This window comes from Strongylocentrotus purpuratus, unplaced genomic scaffold (assembly GCF_000002235.5).
Source record: "Strongylocentrotus purpuratus isolate Spur 01 unplaced genomic scaffold, Spur_5.0 spur5_scaffold_13, whole genome shotgun sequence".
NCBI lineage: Eukaryota > Metazoa > Echinodermata > Echinoidea > Camarodonta > Strongylocentrotidae > Strongylocentrotus > Strongylocentrotus purpuratus.
The window spans coordinates 20,032,192-20,043,450 of record NW_022145598.1 but is presented as its reverse complement, the minus strand read 5'-3'; the positions used below and the strand labels follow the sequence as shown (position 1 = coordinate 20,043,450).

The 11,259-nt window shown below is 38.8% G+C and overlaps 1 protein-coding gene across 1 annotated transcript; it reads right to left on the bottom strand.

Annotated features, from left to right (window-relative positions):
* Positions 1-1,247: 1,247 nt before the first annotated feature.
* Positions 1,248-10,383, bottom strand: LOC575080 (eukaryotic translation initiation factor 3 subunit H-B). Its single transcript, XM_775496.5, has 7 exons — positions 10,268-10,383; positions 9,512-9,668; positions 8,496-8,663; positions 7,106-7,205; positions 4,359-4,505; positions 3,628-3,763; positions 1,248-2,805 (listed from the first exon to the last, which is right to left on the bottom strand). Exons 1-7 carry the CDS (start codon positions 10,355-10,357, stop codon positions 2,587-2,589), a joined length of 1,017 nt encoding a protein of 338 aa, XP_780589.4. The 5' UTR covers positions 10,358-10,383; the 3' UTR covers positions 1,248-2,586.
* Positions 10,384-11,259: the final 876 nt, after the last annotated feature.

Below are 11,259 nucleotides of genomic sequence, written 5' to 3'. Positions count from 1 at the left end.
TAAAGATGGGAAGTGGTTTATTGTGAAGTCATTCATTAATAATAAGGTATACACCATCAAACATTGAAAGCAATAGCACAAATGTTTCACAAAACCTTTTCATCTGTGTCAGCATTGGTACCTTCAGAATTATTTGATTTGGGCTGCGTTCATGCTTAAATTTTGAAGGCAGAATGAGCGATCTGAAACGCTCATCGTAAACGCTCATCGTGACCGCAGTTCCACGATGTAGTGTTCATGCTTACTTCTCTGGCTCCCCAGGCAATTCTCCGTGTGTGGTCTTAATTGGTCTTCCAGCTGGATTCGCAAACCTTCACTGTGCATGCTACGTAGACCCACTAGAGGTCAGTGCGTTGACCCCATTTAAACGCGTTTACAAATTGTAAACGCATCTTTTTGTGAGTTTACGATCGGCGATCGTGATCGCCGTTTTTCGGTGATTCTACAAAAGTGAGCTAAGACGCAACCGTGTTTTAAACTAAACGCGTAACAGATGCCTGATTCTGGCCGTCAAAATCAAGCATGAACGCGCCCTTGGAATATCCATCCAATTTTGAATGTCCAGGGCCGGTATTCAATTTGATACTTTGTCCGAGTCAAACTTTTACTTAGCATTTCGCTAAGTAAAATGTCTAACTCGTGTTCAGATCACATGTAAGAGATTTATTTTCACAAGCAGACTTTACTGCAAAATACTTACTGATAAACATTGTGACATCACACGGTCAATCAAAAGTTATCCGCAATTTCAGTGTCGCATTAAATTTGACGCGTAAAACGGCATTACACGCTCGCTAATATGATTGTGCGCAGCTCATGATGACTGCCAATGGGCTTCCCACAATAGTTGGTTTAAGTCTGCTAGGGAGCTGTCTTAAATTTAGGGTAAGATACTTAGCCAGAAGCATCAAAAGAACACTGAAGTTGGCCAAGTATTTGATCTAAGTTGGACTTAAAGAGAAGGTTGAGTTCTGGGAAGAGGTGAAAAAAAATTTGTGAGCAATATCATTGTTATCATGCAAGTGTGGAAGAACATCAGATAAAAAATGTTCCCTGAAAAGCATGGCTCTTCAAATGTTTGTGTAGTCCCATATACATCTTTCTGTGTACATTGCTTGTAACTTCACAAAGACCCAAATTTCTAATAATTTTGATGATGCCAGAACCTTGTAGTACACACCAATACTTATATGCTAGATGATCAATCTTTTCTGATTGATTCCACACTATTTCTTTCACAATGCAAACTCATGACCAGAATTCAACTTTATCTTTAAGTATAAAATTGAATACCGGCCCAGACTATTATAGATACTGACTAAATATGAGGGAATTTGTGAATCTCCCACATATTAGAAATACAAATATATTTTCATCATTACCTCTCGACTCATTCAAAACTATCAACAAATCTGATATTTCTTTTAATTCACATAATTTGAGAGCTTCCAACCAAAGACTAATCTAATTTACAGTCCGACATAAAATGCTGGGGAATCTGAGCCACATAATAAATAAAGCGATGGAAACTTCTACCAAGGATAAAATGGTATCATTTGAAAGAGGAATAAACAAACAACATATGTACCGTCTAGTTGTACTAAACAAAACGATAATTATCCCAGAAGATAGATATAATCAATCAAACTGGAGATTCTAAACTTCTTTTGAGGGGTTTATTAGTAATGAGGTTTTCCATGTATGCAAAACATATAAAGATGGATTCTAGTAATTCTCGATAAAGTCCATTCAGTTTAAGAACTTGGGGTTAAGTTTCGGCTCAAAAATGATCATTCTGTAAAAACTAATAAAAGTGATAACTTTTTTGAAACAGGTTCAAAATGTGCTCCATATGGATCTTTCGAAATAGTGTCAAGAGCATCAAAAGCCAATTTGTAAGGCCTCTTTACCCGTCTCATACATAACACCAATACCACAGATGAAATGGCTCAATATCTTTAAAACATTTCTGGCTCATGGTTGAAATATTTTGAAATGAATACTTCAAACATAATGTAGTAGGAAATCAGGCATCATTTCATGAAATGATCATTAGGAAAAGTTCACCAACATCCCATTGAAACTTGTGTTAAGTTTGATATGCGCGTTTCAATGGGTTGTTGGCAAACTAGTACTTATGACGGTAACATGAAATGCTGCCCAGTTTACCAAATGCTAGATCAGGTAATACTGGATACTCTATGAGCCTAAAACCTGAGCATTTGAAATGTTCTAGTTCCAACATCAAAAGATATGTGTTTGGTGATAATTTGATATCCCTTGCTCTATAGCTCAATCCATCTGTTTAAAGACCCACTGCACTACTTATAGCTACCTGCGCCCTCTATATAGCAAACAATGCTAAGTGGTGACCGTTGATCCCTCATGGTCCTCTTTTTCTTATGGTAATTGACAGCTGATTTGATGAGATAATCACCTGTCAGTGACCATGCAGGGAGGTCTTATCCCTCCTGGCCAAACTAGAGCAGATGGGCTTTATGTTATCTCTCATCCTAACGGGGGAAGGGACAGGGGAAAGGGAGAAGTGAAAAGGGAGAAGGAGAAGGAGAAGGGGAGATGGTTATCTCACGATGATGGCTTGGGTTGGAGGGCATCAGCCATAAAGAGCTTGCCGAAGCTCTGAGACGAGAGGCGCTTGATCTCCGTGCAGTAGTTCTTCATCTGACCGGCCAGGAGCATGGTGTCCAGTCGCGATGGCATGGTGGGGGCTTTGAAAAGCTTGCTTAAATCTTCATCTGGAAGAGGGGCCTCGTGCCTTTCCTCTCTGGCTGCATTCTCCGCGGTCTGTGAACAGTATTACAAAACTTTGAGTGACAGGGAATCTTACGTTTGTCTGGGGTAAACTGTCATGCATAAATCCATGTCACATGAAAATGAACATATGGGACTGCACTTACTGAAAATAATTTTTTTAATAGAATAAATGGCAAGATAAATCAGCTTCAGGTGATTTTAAGATGTTTTCTTATGCGGTAAATGTATCATTTTTACAAGTAAAATAACAATAAATCTAACACACCTGTTTGAGATTACATTTACTGAGAAGCAAAAGTGCACATAGGATGCTGCATCCAAAAATGGATTAACACAGGTAGAGCTTGATCTCGCACCGGAAACAGTTAAATAATCCTGAAGCCTTGATAAATACAACGTGGCAAAGGGAGATTATTTGTGTGGCATTTAAAGAGTTAAAGATAAACTTTAGTACTGGTAATGCGATTGCATTGTGAAGAAAAGGTGTGGAAAGGATCAGAAACAGTTGATCATGTAGCATGTAAGTATTGGTGAGCACTGCAAGGTTCTGGAGTCATCAAAATCATAATAAATTTGACCGAGTCTTGGTACGGTAATAAGCACTGTACACAGAAAGCTATATATGGGACAACACACATGGTGTCGGGGCTAGTACTACCTTGATTTCCTTGTCTTTCTATGCTCATTACTCAGCCAGTATACGTTTTCTTCCAAAATTGTTTGGCACATGTCATTGATTTGTAATCTTGAACATTCAGTGTAAGTTTTGTTTGATTCTGTCAGAATTAATTTTCTTTTTTTTTACCAGAACTGGAGTTTATCTTTAATGAAGAGATGTGGGGGTGACCTTACCCGTTTGTTTATATGTTGTGTCTTAGCCTGGTTGGTCTTTGCCATAGAACGCTGATAGTTGAAGAATTTGTTGGTGTCTTGCCATAGATCATCCACTTGATCCATTAGTAATTCCACATTCTTCTCAAGGAGTGTACTGAAACAAACAAATTATGACATTTATAAAAATAAATATTCTCATATATTAATAAATAATAATAATGTAGAGCCTTGAGGTGTTATGGTCTAGTGGATATGTCACTAGACTTAAGATTCCATGGTTTGAAGTTTGAGTCCCGTGATAGCAAAAAAAAAGGTATTCATTATAACGAAACATACAACTACGCGCAACACACTTCCTATGCAGAAATGTCCATTCCTGATGCTCTTATTTCCATATTAGGACCTAAATTTAATTTACAAGTACCACATTTTTTTGAAAAATAGTATTATCTGCATTTCATTCTTTTTGGGAACTTTTACACCTTTCAATTTTTTTCACTTACTATTTGTAAATTTGTTCTCTTCTGAGGAAGCGAACAACATTTTAGGGCATTTAGTTGAAGTGCGGTCAGATTTGGGCAAAAAAATTATGGTGAAAAAACATACTACCGTAATTTGGAGAAGAAAAAAACAGAATAATTCTGGGAAAAACATAATGGTTGGCAGCTCCGGATTATGCATGGCAGGTTTATCCTGATAAAAACCCCTGCGAATTAGGCATCATATGTGAGCAAACCCTAACAACTTACCCTGTGGAGAGGCTGAGGAAGTTGTCGTCACCAGCAGTAGAGAGACCTTCGATTTCACAGATCTGTGTCTTGACCAGGTACGAGTTCTTGATCACGATGGGAATCTCCTCAAAGAGTTTGTCAAAGCTCAGCCCTGATTTCCTAATGCTGTGAGTGAAAGGAAGGAACCCCGACGAGAGATTGATGAAGATAAAAGTCTCAAAGATAAATTTGTGTTTAAAGATTAAGTTGAGTTCTCGTCATGTGATTGCACTGTGAAAGAAACCGTGTGGAATCGACCAGAAAAGGTTGATCATCTAGCATATAAGTATTGGTGTGTACTGCAAGGTTCTAAGAGTCATCAATATCATAATAAATTTGGCCCAGTCTTGGTAAAGTAACAAGCACTGTACACATAAAGATGTATACGGGGCTAGCTTACCTTGATTTCTTTATCTTTCCATGCTCATTACTCAACCAGTATACATTTTCTTCCAAAATCGATTGGCACATGACATTTATTTGTAATCTTTAACATTCAGTCAACCGGTAAGTTTCGTTTGATTCTGTGAGAATTCATTTTCTTTTTTTTTTACCAGGCTTTCTTTAAAGATGATTACAGATTGAGTCGCATTCTGGCTATGAAAATACATATACTTGTTGTCAATTTGAGGAGGAAAAGTTTATTCATTAAAATCTTTAGGAAACTCTGAACTGCTCCAGATATCAAATTATGTTTCTATGCTTGTATTAAGGTATTACAAATTTGATATTATATGTATGTATATAAACTTTTTTCAAATTCCTCTGTATTTGTCATCTTTAATTTGTCCCGGGGCTATCGAGGAAAACATATACGGAGAGAGATACCCAGTATGAATTAAAATGAATAAACAGGGGCGATAGTGAGCACACACACAACAAAATTCCCCTCAACCCCATACCTGCCAACCTGAGACAAGAGAAATTAGGAGTAAATTTTTCTGGATGGACTACGAGGTCGCGAACCACCGAAGGATTGGGGTAGTAGCCCGTAGATTGGGGGGTGGGGGGGTACACAGGACTTTAGGGTCTATTTTTTTTTTTCCATGTCGCTGTGTATATCTTCTATGAGCGCGAGCGCGGATGTCGGCGTGATCTGGTTATCAGTGCTGTGTTATGCTTTAGTCTTATACATACATACATATTGGTATTTATTGAGCGCCTTTACATGAACATGCTCAAGGCGCTTTACATTTCAAAATACAAACATAATAGTTATATACTCTCCAAGTGCATTACACTCTAAAAAAAAAAAAAAAAAAAAAAATCGGAGTTTTGAGGCATGCACTCGGAATTCGGAGTTGGTATGAAAAATGTGAAGGAACTCCGCCTAAATCGGGGTGGTTGGCAGGTATGCAACCCCCCTCCCCCCCAAAAAGGGAGGAAATCGGGGAAGAAAAAAAAAGAAAAAAAGGCATCTAACAACAGTCCCCCCCCCCCCCCCCTTTTGAGTAAGAAAATTCTGAAAAAATAGGAAAACATCAGGAAAATATGGGGGAAAAAATAATGATCAGAACTAGATGGAATTCGACTGCGCGCAGTCGAAAATGATGCCTCCGTCATAGAGCAATTTTACAAACCAAAACAGAAGAAATTTTTCAAATTCAAGTTCAATTGTAATCCATTAACAGGTTCTCAGAATATCGTGATTACAAACAATTTCTCATATACATATATGACCCTTTGAACTTTGACCTCATGATCCTAATATCTACTCAGCTCATTGGCTCTGCAAGATATCCAGAGTTAAATAGTAATCCATCTGTCAGTTCTAATGAGAATGCGTTCACAAGCTATTTTTGCATACATAATGAGCCCATGACCTTGGACCTTATGAACCAAGAATCTACACAGTTCATTGGCTCTGCAAGATACATAAATGATCTAAGTTTGGCAGGAATCCATCAATCTGTTCTAATGATAACGCGATCACAAGCTGTTTTTGCATACATAATGGGCGCTGTGACCTTTGACCTCGTTACCCAAAATCTAATAAGTTCATCGGCTCTGCAAGTAACATACATGACCTAAGTTTGGCAGGAATCCATCAATCGGTTCTTGAGATAACGCAATCACAAGCTGTTTTTGCATACATAATGAGCCCTGTGACCTTTGACCTTTGACCTCGTGACCCCAAAATCTAATCAGTTCATTGGCTCTGCAAGATACATACATGACCAAAGTTTGGCAGGAATCCATCTATCGGTTCTTCAGATAACGCGATCACGAGCCGTTTTGCATACATAATGAGCCCTGTGACCTTTGACCTTTGACCTCGTGACCCCAAAATCTAATCAGTTCATCGACTCTACAAGATACATACATGACCAAAGTTTGGCAGGAATCCATCTATCGGTTCTTCAGATAACGCGATCACGAGCTGTTTTTGCATACATAATGAGCCCTGTGACCTTTGACCTTTGACCTCGTGACCCCAAAATCTAGTCAGTTCATCGACTTTGCTAGATACATATATGACCAAAGTTTGGTAGGAATCCATTGATCCGTTCTTCAGATAACGTGATCACGAGAACGGGACGTACGTACAGACGTACGTACAGACGTACGGACGGACGGACGGACGGACGGACGGACGGACGGACAACCCGAAAACATAATGCCTCCGGCTACTTCGTAACGGAGGCATAAAAACTGAGTAATTAAATTGAGTAATTATCAGTCCTGAATAAAGGACTGCTATGGGATGTCAGCATGGTCGTTCTCACCTCTCCAATGTGAATTCCATGTCCTGGTATACACTCATTGCTTGCTCCGTTAACCTGTAAGCTTTGAGACTCAAGCTGGATTTAGAAGTCTTGACAGGATCTGTAACGTAAAATCAAAAAGAAACACATTTAGACTATAGCTATTTAAGGCCTCACTTCATCGGCTCGAGATTGCCAAATAACCTGCTATGTGAACTATCCCGATCACAAATTATCCAGCTAATTTGCGTCTTCATCAGCCTGCGGTTGCAAGTGGTGGGATATTTGGTTGAGATAATCATCCCAAGATATCTTGGGCTAGTTTGCAAAATATCCAGCTATAAATTGTCCGGTGCGTCTTTACCACCGCGAAGACTCGCACTATGCACATAACGCTGAGCTAAATATCTCTAGCTTGAGTTTCGAGCCGATGAAGACGCGATTTGTAACTTTGGGCTTATTTCCCAAATCAGAAATAGCGGGCTATTTGGCAATCTCGAGCTGATGAAAACGTACCTATGGTTATGATGCATTCGTAAGGAAGTGCATGATAACTTCATCAAGTGCACAGTATGTTGAATAGGCCGAGATGAGGATGATTACATGGATGTGCAGGCATTTTGTTTCTTTTTTCTTTTTCTTTTTTCTTTTTCTCTTTTCTTACTATTTGATAAGGCTGTATCACTTTATAGGGTATTCAACAGCTGGTTACCGTTCCAAAACACAGGGTAGTTTTAAAGAGAAGGTTGAGTTCTGGGAAGAGGTGAAAATTAATTTGTGAGCGTTTTCATTGTATTATGCAAGTGTGGAAGAACATCAGATAAAAACTGTTCCCTAAAAAGCATGGCTCTTCAAATGCCTTAATATTCTAAATATGGCATGTAACATCATAAAAATCGGGGTAGATTTTTATGCCACATGTTTGTGTAGTCCCATACACATCTTTCTGTGTACAGGGCTTGTAACTTTACCAAGACTGGGCCGAATTTCTTATCATTTTGATGATTCTAGAACCTTGCAGTACACACCAATACTTATTTGCTAGATGATCAACCTTTTATGATTGATTCCACACTCTTTCTTTCACCATGCAAGCGCATGACCAGAACTCAACTTTATCTTTAAAGATCCTATCCGATTAAATACAACTAGATATCAGTGCCAATGTACGGGTATACCTTATGTCAATCACAAGTCACATGCATATATTTTAACATTCAAAAGCTCTAAAAGAGCTATAGTAAAATGAACCAAACAAACAAAATCAGAGTTGAATTGCTTCAAGAAAATGATCATTTTGCTATAGTGAATCTGAAAGGAGCTCCTGTTTACAAAAAAATAATAATAATAATAATTATTACACTAGCATTTTAAGTTAAAATAATTGTTACACTGGTAAGTAATGACCTACCATAAATAAGGACAACGGATTCTTCGATGGAGTGCTGGTAGTTGTACTGTGAATCTAGCAAGGCTTTGGTGAGGAATGTGCCATACTTTGTTGACTGGTACCACCCAACGTGGAGATGGTCGATGTTGACGTGCCGTAAATTCCTCATCATTTCCATCTGATATTGGACTGAAAGCAGGAAAACATGCAGAGAAATGATAGTGAAAATGTAGAATTCAAATTTAAAATCAGGGTATTTTACCAACATCGCTACCACTGCTGTGACATATTCATAATTTCCCCATCTTATGCTGAAGACGCACATGGCACAACTTTTGGTTTCTGTACCCAAGCATCATCACGAGTGCCTCATGCAGTTGGTGATGCATTGTGGGGCATGGCTGTTGACACATTAGGTCATTGTGAGCAACAGATGGCAGTATACATAAATCTGAAGTAATGTCAGTAAAATACCCCGCCTTTAAAGGGATTTCCCACCATTCTAGTATTGTCCTAATAACAGGAAATTGACTGATATTCAACCCTAACATCCGATCACAACCCTAACCCTGTTTTCAACAAAATAAGCATGGAGCAAATGATGCAGTAGCAAGCGCCGCATCAATAGAGAATTGACTGTCCAAAGAGATCGACATGAAACTAGCAAACAAAATGGAAGAGTAGAAACTAGAATGAATACTTTTTGTTCATACCAACAGTTTCTACATGAAGAACAGGGGGTGTTTCACAAAGATCCCAAGTTGAACTTATCTCTAAGTTGGACTTAACAATTATGGAAAGCCATAAGCATCTGTAAAAATACTTTGGTAAATGTTGATTCAAATCATTCATATTTTCTATTATCTTCAGAGATTTCATGTTCTTGATGTGGAATTTATGAAAAGTCTAAAATACTTGAATTTTCGCTTATGAATATATTTCATTATAAGGGTACAAATTCTACAAAATGGCTCTCCATAATATTGAAGTCGACTTAGAATCTTTGTGAAACACCCCCAGGACCTGGAAATACTTACTTTCATCAAAATCTTCCTCATCTGATTGCTTGGGGAACGGGAAGCAGTTTGTGATCTCGAGTGTGTCACCTTGGACGAGGCCAAGAAGGACCCCTTGTACCATCTCTCCATCGCTGCCTCCTTCCTCTTCACAATGCTTGATGATCTTCAACACAACCTGCAGTCAGGAGAGAGAGAGAGAGAGAGAGAGAGAGAGATTAATGATTGGAATTCAACAACATCTGAATACTTAAATCTAATGTTGAAAGTAACTTGTTTGACGCCCGTTTTATTCATTTTTAATTCCCCCCCCCCCCCTCCCCTGATCTCCCTTCATCATCACGCCCTTTGCTTTGGACTTTTGAGGGTTAAAACAGAGAGGTGACAGAGCTCTATTCAACCTGTTCAAGTAGGTCCCTATGTGCATCCACATCCAAATCTGATTGGTGAGTCATTGAGAATTGAGTGCAACTCGAGGGAGGCTACCCGTTACGGCGGGGCTACTCACGCCTCACGCTCAGCGCTGGAGCAGCACGGCAACACGTACGTAGGCTACTGGCACGACAGGCAATTCAGTGAATGGCCAGTGACTATATTTCCCGCACACACGAATGCACGCACACATGTCTGTCGCGGGAAACATACGGCATGAGAAAAGAGGGCTACACAGATTTGTTTGCGACAAAAACTGTTTATCAAGTAAAGAATATGACAGTTAAAAGTAATACGCGCACGAATACAATAAACGATTCCAAAATAAGGAAGTGTAATACATACCAAACCATCAATTTGTACACTTGCCACCGGCGTCTCGAGTGTGCTGTGGGTCGCCATCTTGATGTATTTTGCCAATTTGAAGATCAACATAGGCGCTATGCATTAACTGGCAAAAGCACTGATCAAACATAATTCGAGCCTCGAGGGTGTGTGTATGTGGGAGGGTGGGTGGAGACCGGGGGCGTCATTCGAGTGAGTGAATTGTGTGTAATTGGGATTTTACAGACGTGTTGGAATTTATGAAAGAAAAAAGGAATATTACAGGGAGGGCAGGTAAATTGGCTTTACATTTACAGAAGTGGGAACAAGTGAAGTTTTCATGAACTTTTAAACTGGGCTATTAAATTGTTTTAAAATGTTTAAACAGATTACTTCTGTTTGTCTGTAGCTCCAATTAATTTAGGGATATTCTGAGGAGGCTAGGAACAGTGTGTGGTGGAAGTGTGGTCGGATGGTGTGTATGTCGCATAGTGGGGCAGTGGCGGATTCTAAGGGACCCGTGATTTTTACCTTTATTTTTTTAAATTATTTATTATTATTATTATTATTTTTTTTTTTTTTTTTTGGGGGGGGGGGGTGCAAATTTTAAATTTTCGAGGGCCCCCCAAAAAAGCTTTCCCATCCTCTCACAATATTTCCACGATATGCGCGTATCGCCTATATAAAAGCTTATAGGTGGCATGCGGAATGTTTAGGAAATTTAATTCCTGTTAACTTTCCTTTTCTTTGAATCGAATTTTATATTTGATTTAATTCAGGTTTTTATTATTGTTGTGTTCTTTGGGGTTAAAAATACGAACCATCTTTACTTCTTTACTGTTTTGTTTTTTGCCGGGGGAGGCGTTTTGCCCCCCCCCCCCCACACCTTTTTGGCGCCTTTGTTGATATGTTTAAAGTAAGAAATATTTTAAATGAACCTATATGGGAAATAGGACAAAAATATTGTTTTATCGAGGATGGCAATTAGATGCCGGTTATATTAATTTTTTAAA

What these genes read in the sequence shown, in the direction of transcription:
- LOC575080 (XM_775496.5), bottom strand. Translation starts at nt 10,357, where the DNA reads ATGTTGATCTTCAAATTGGCAAAATACATCAAGATGGCGACCCACAGC. An exon ending in GTGTACAAATTGATGGTTTG is followed by an intron (nt 9,669 to 10,267) that starts GTATGTATTACA and finishes TCCTGACTGCAG; the next exon opens with GTTGTGTTGAAGATCATCAA. An exon ending in ATCCGTTGTCCTTATTTATG is followed by an intron (nt 7,206 to 8,495) that starts GTAGGTCATTAC and finishes TTTACGTTACAG; the next exon opens with ATCCTGTCAAGACTTCTAAA.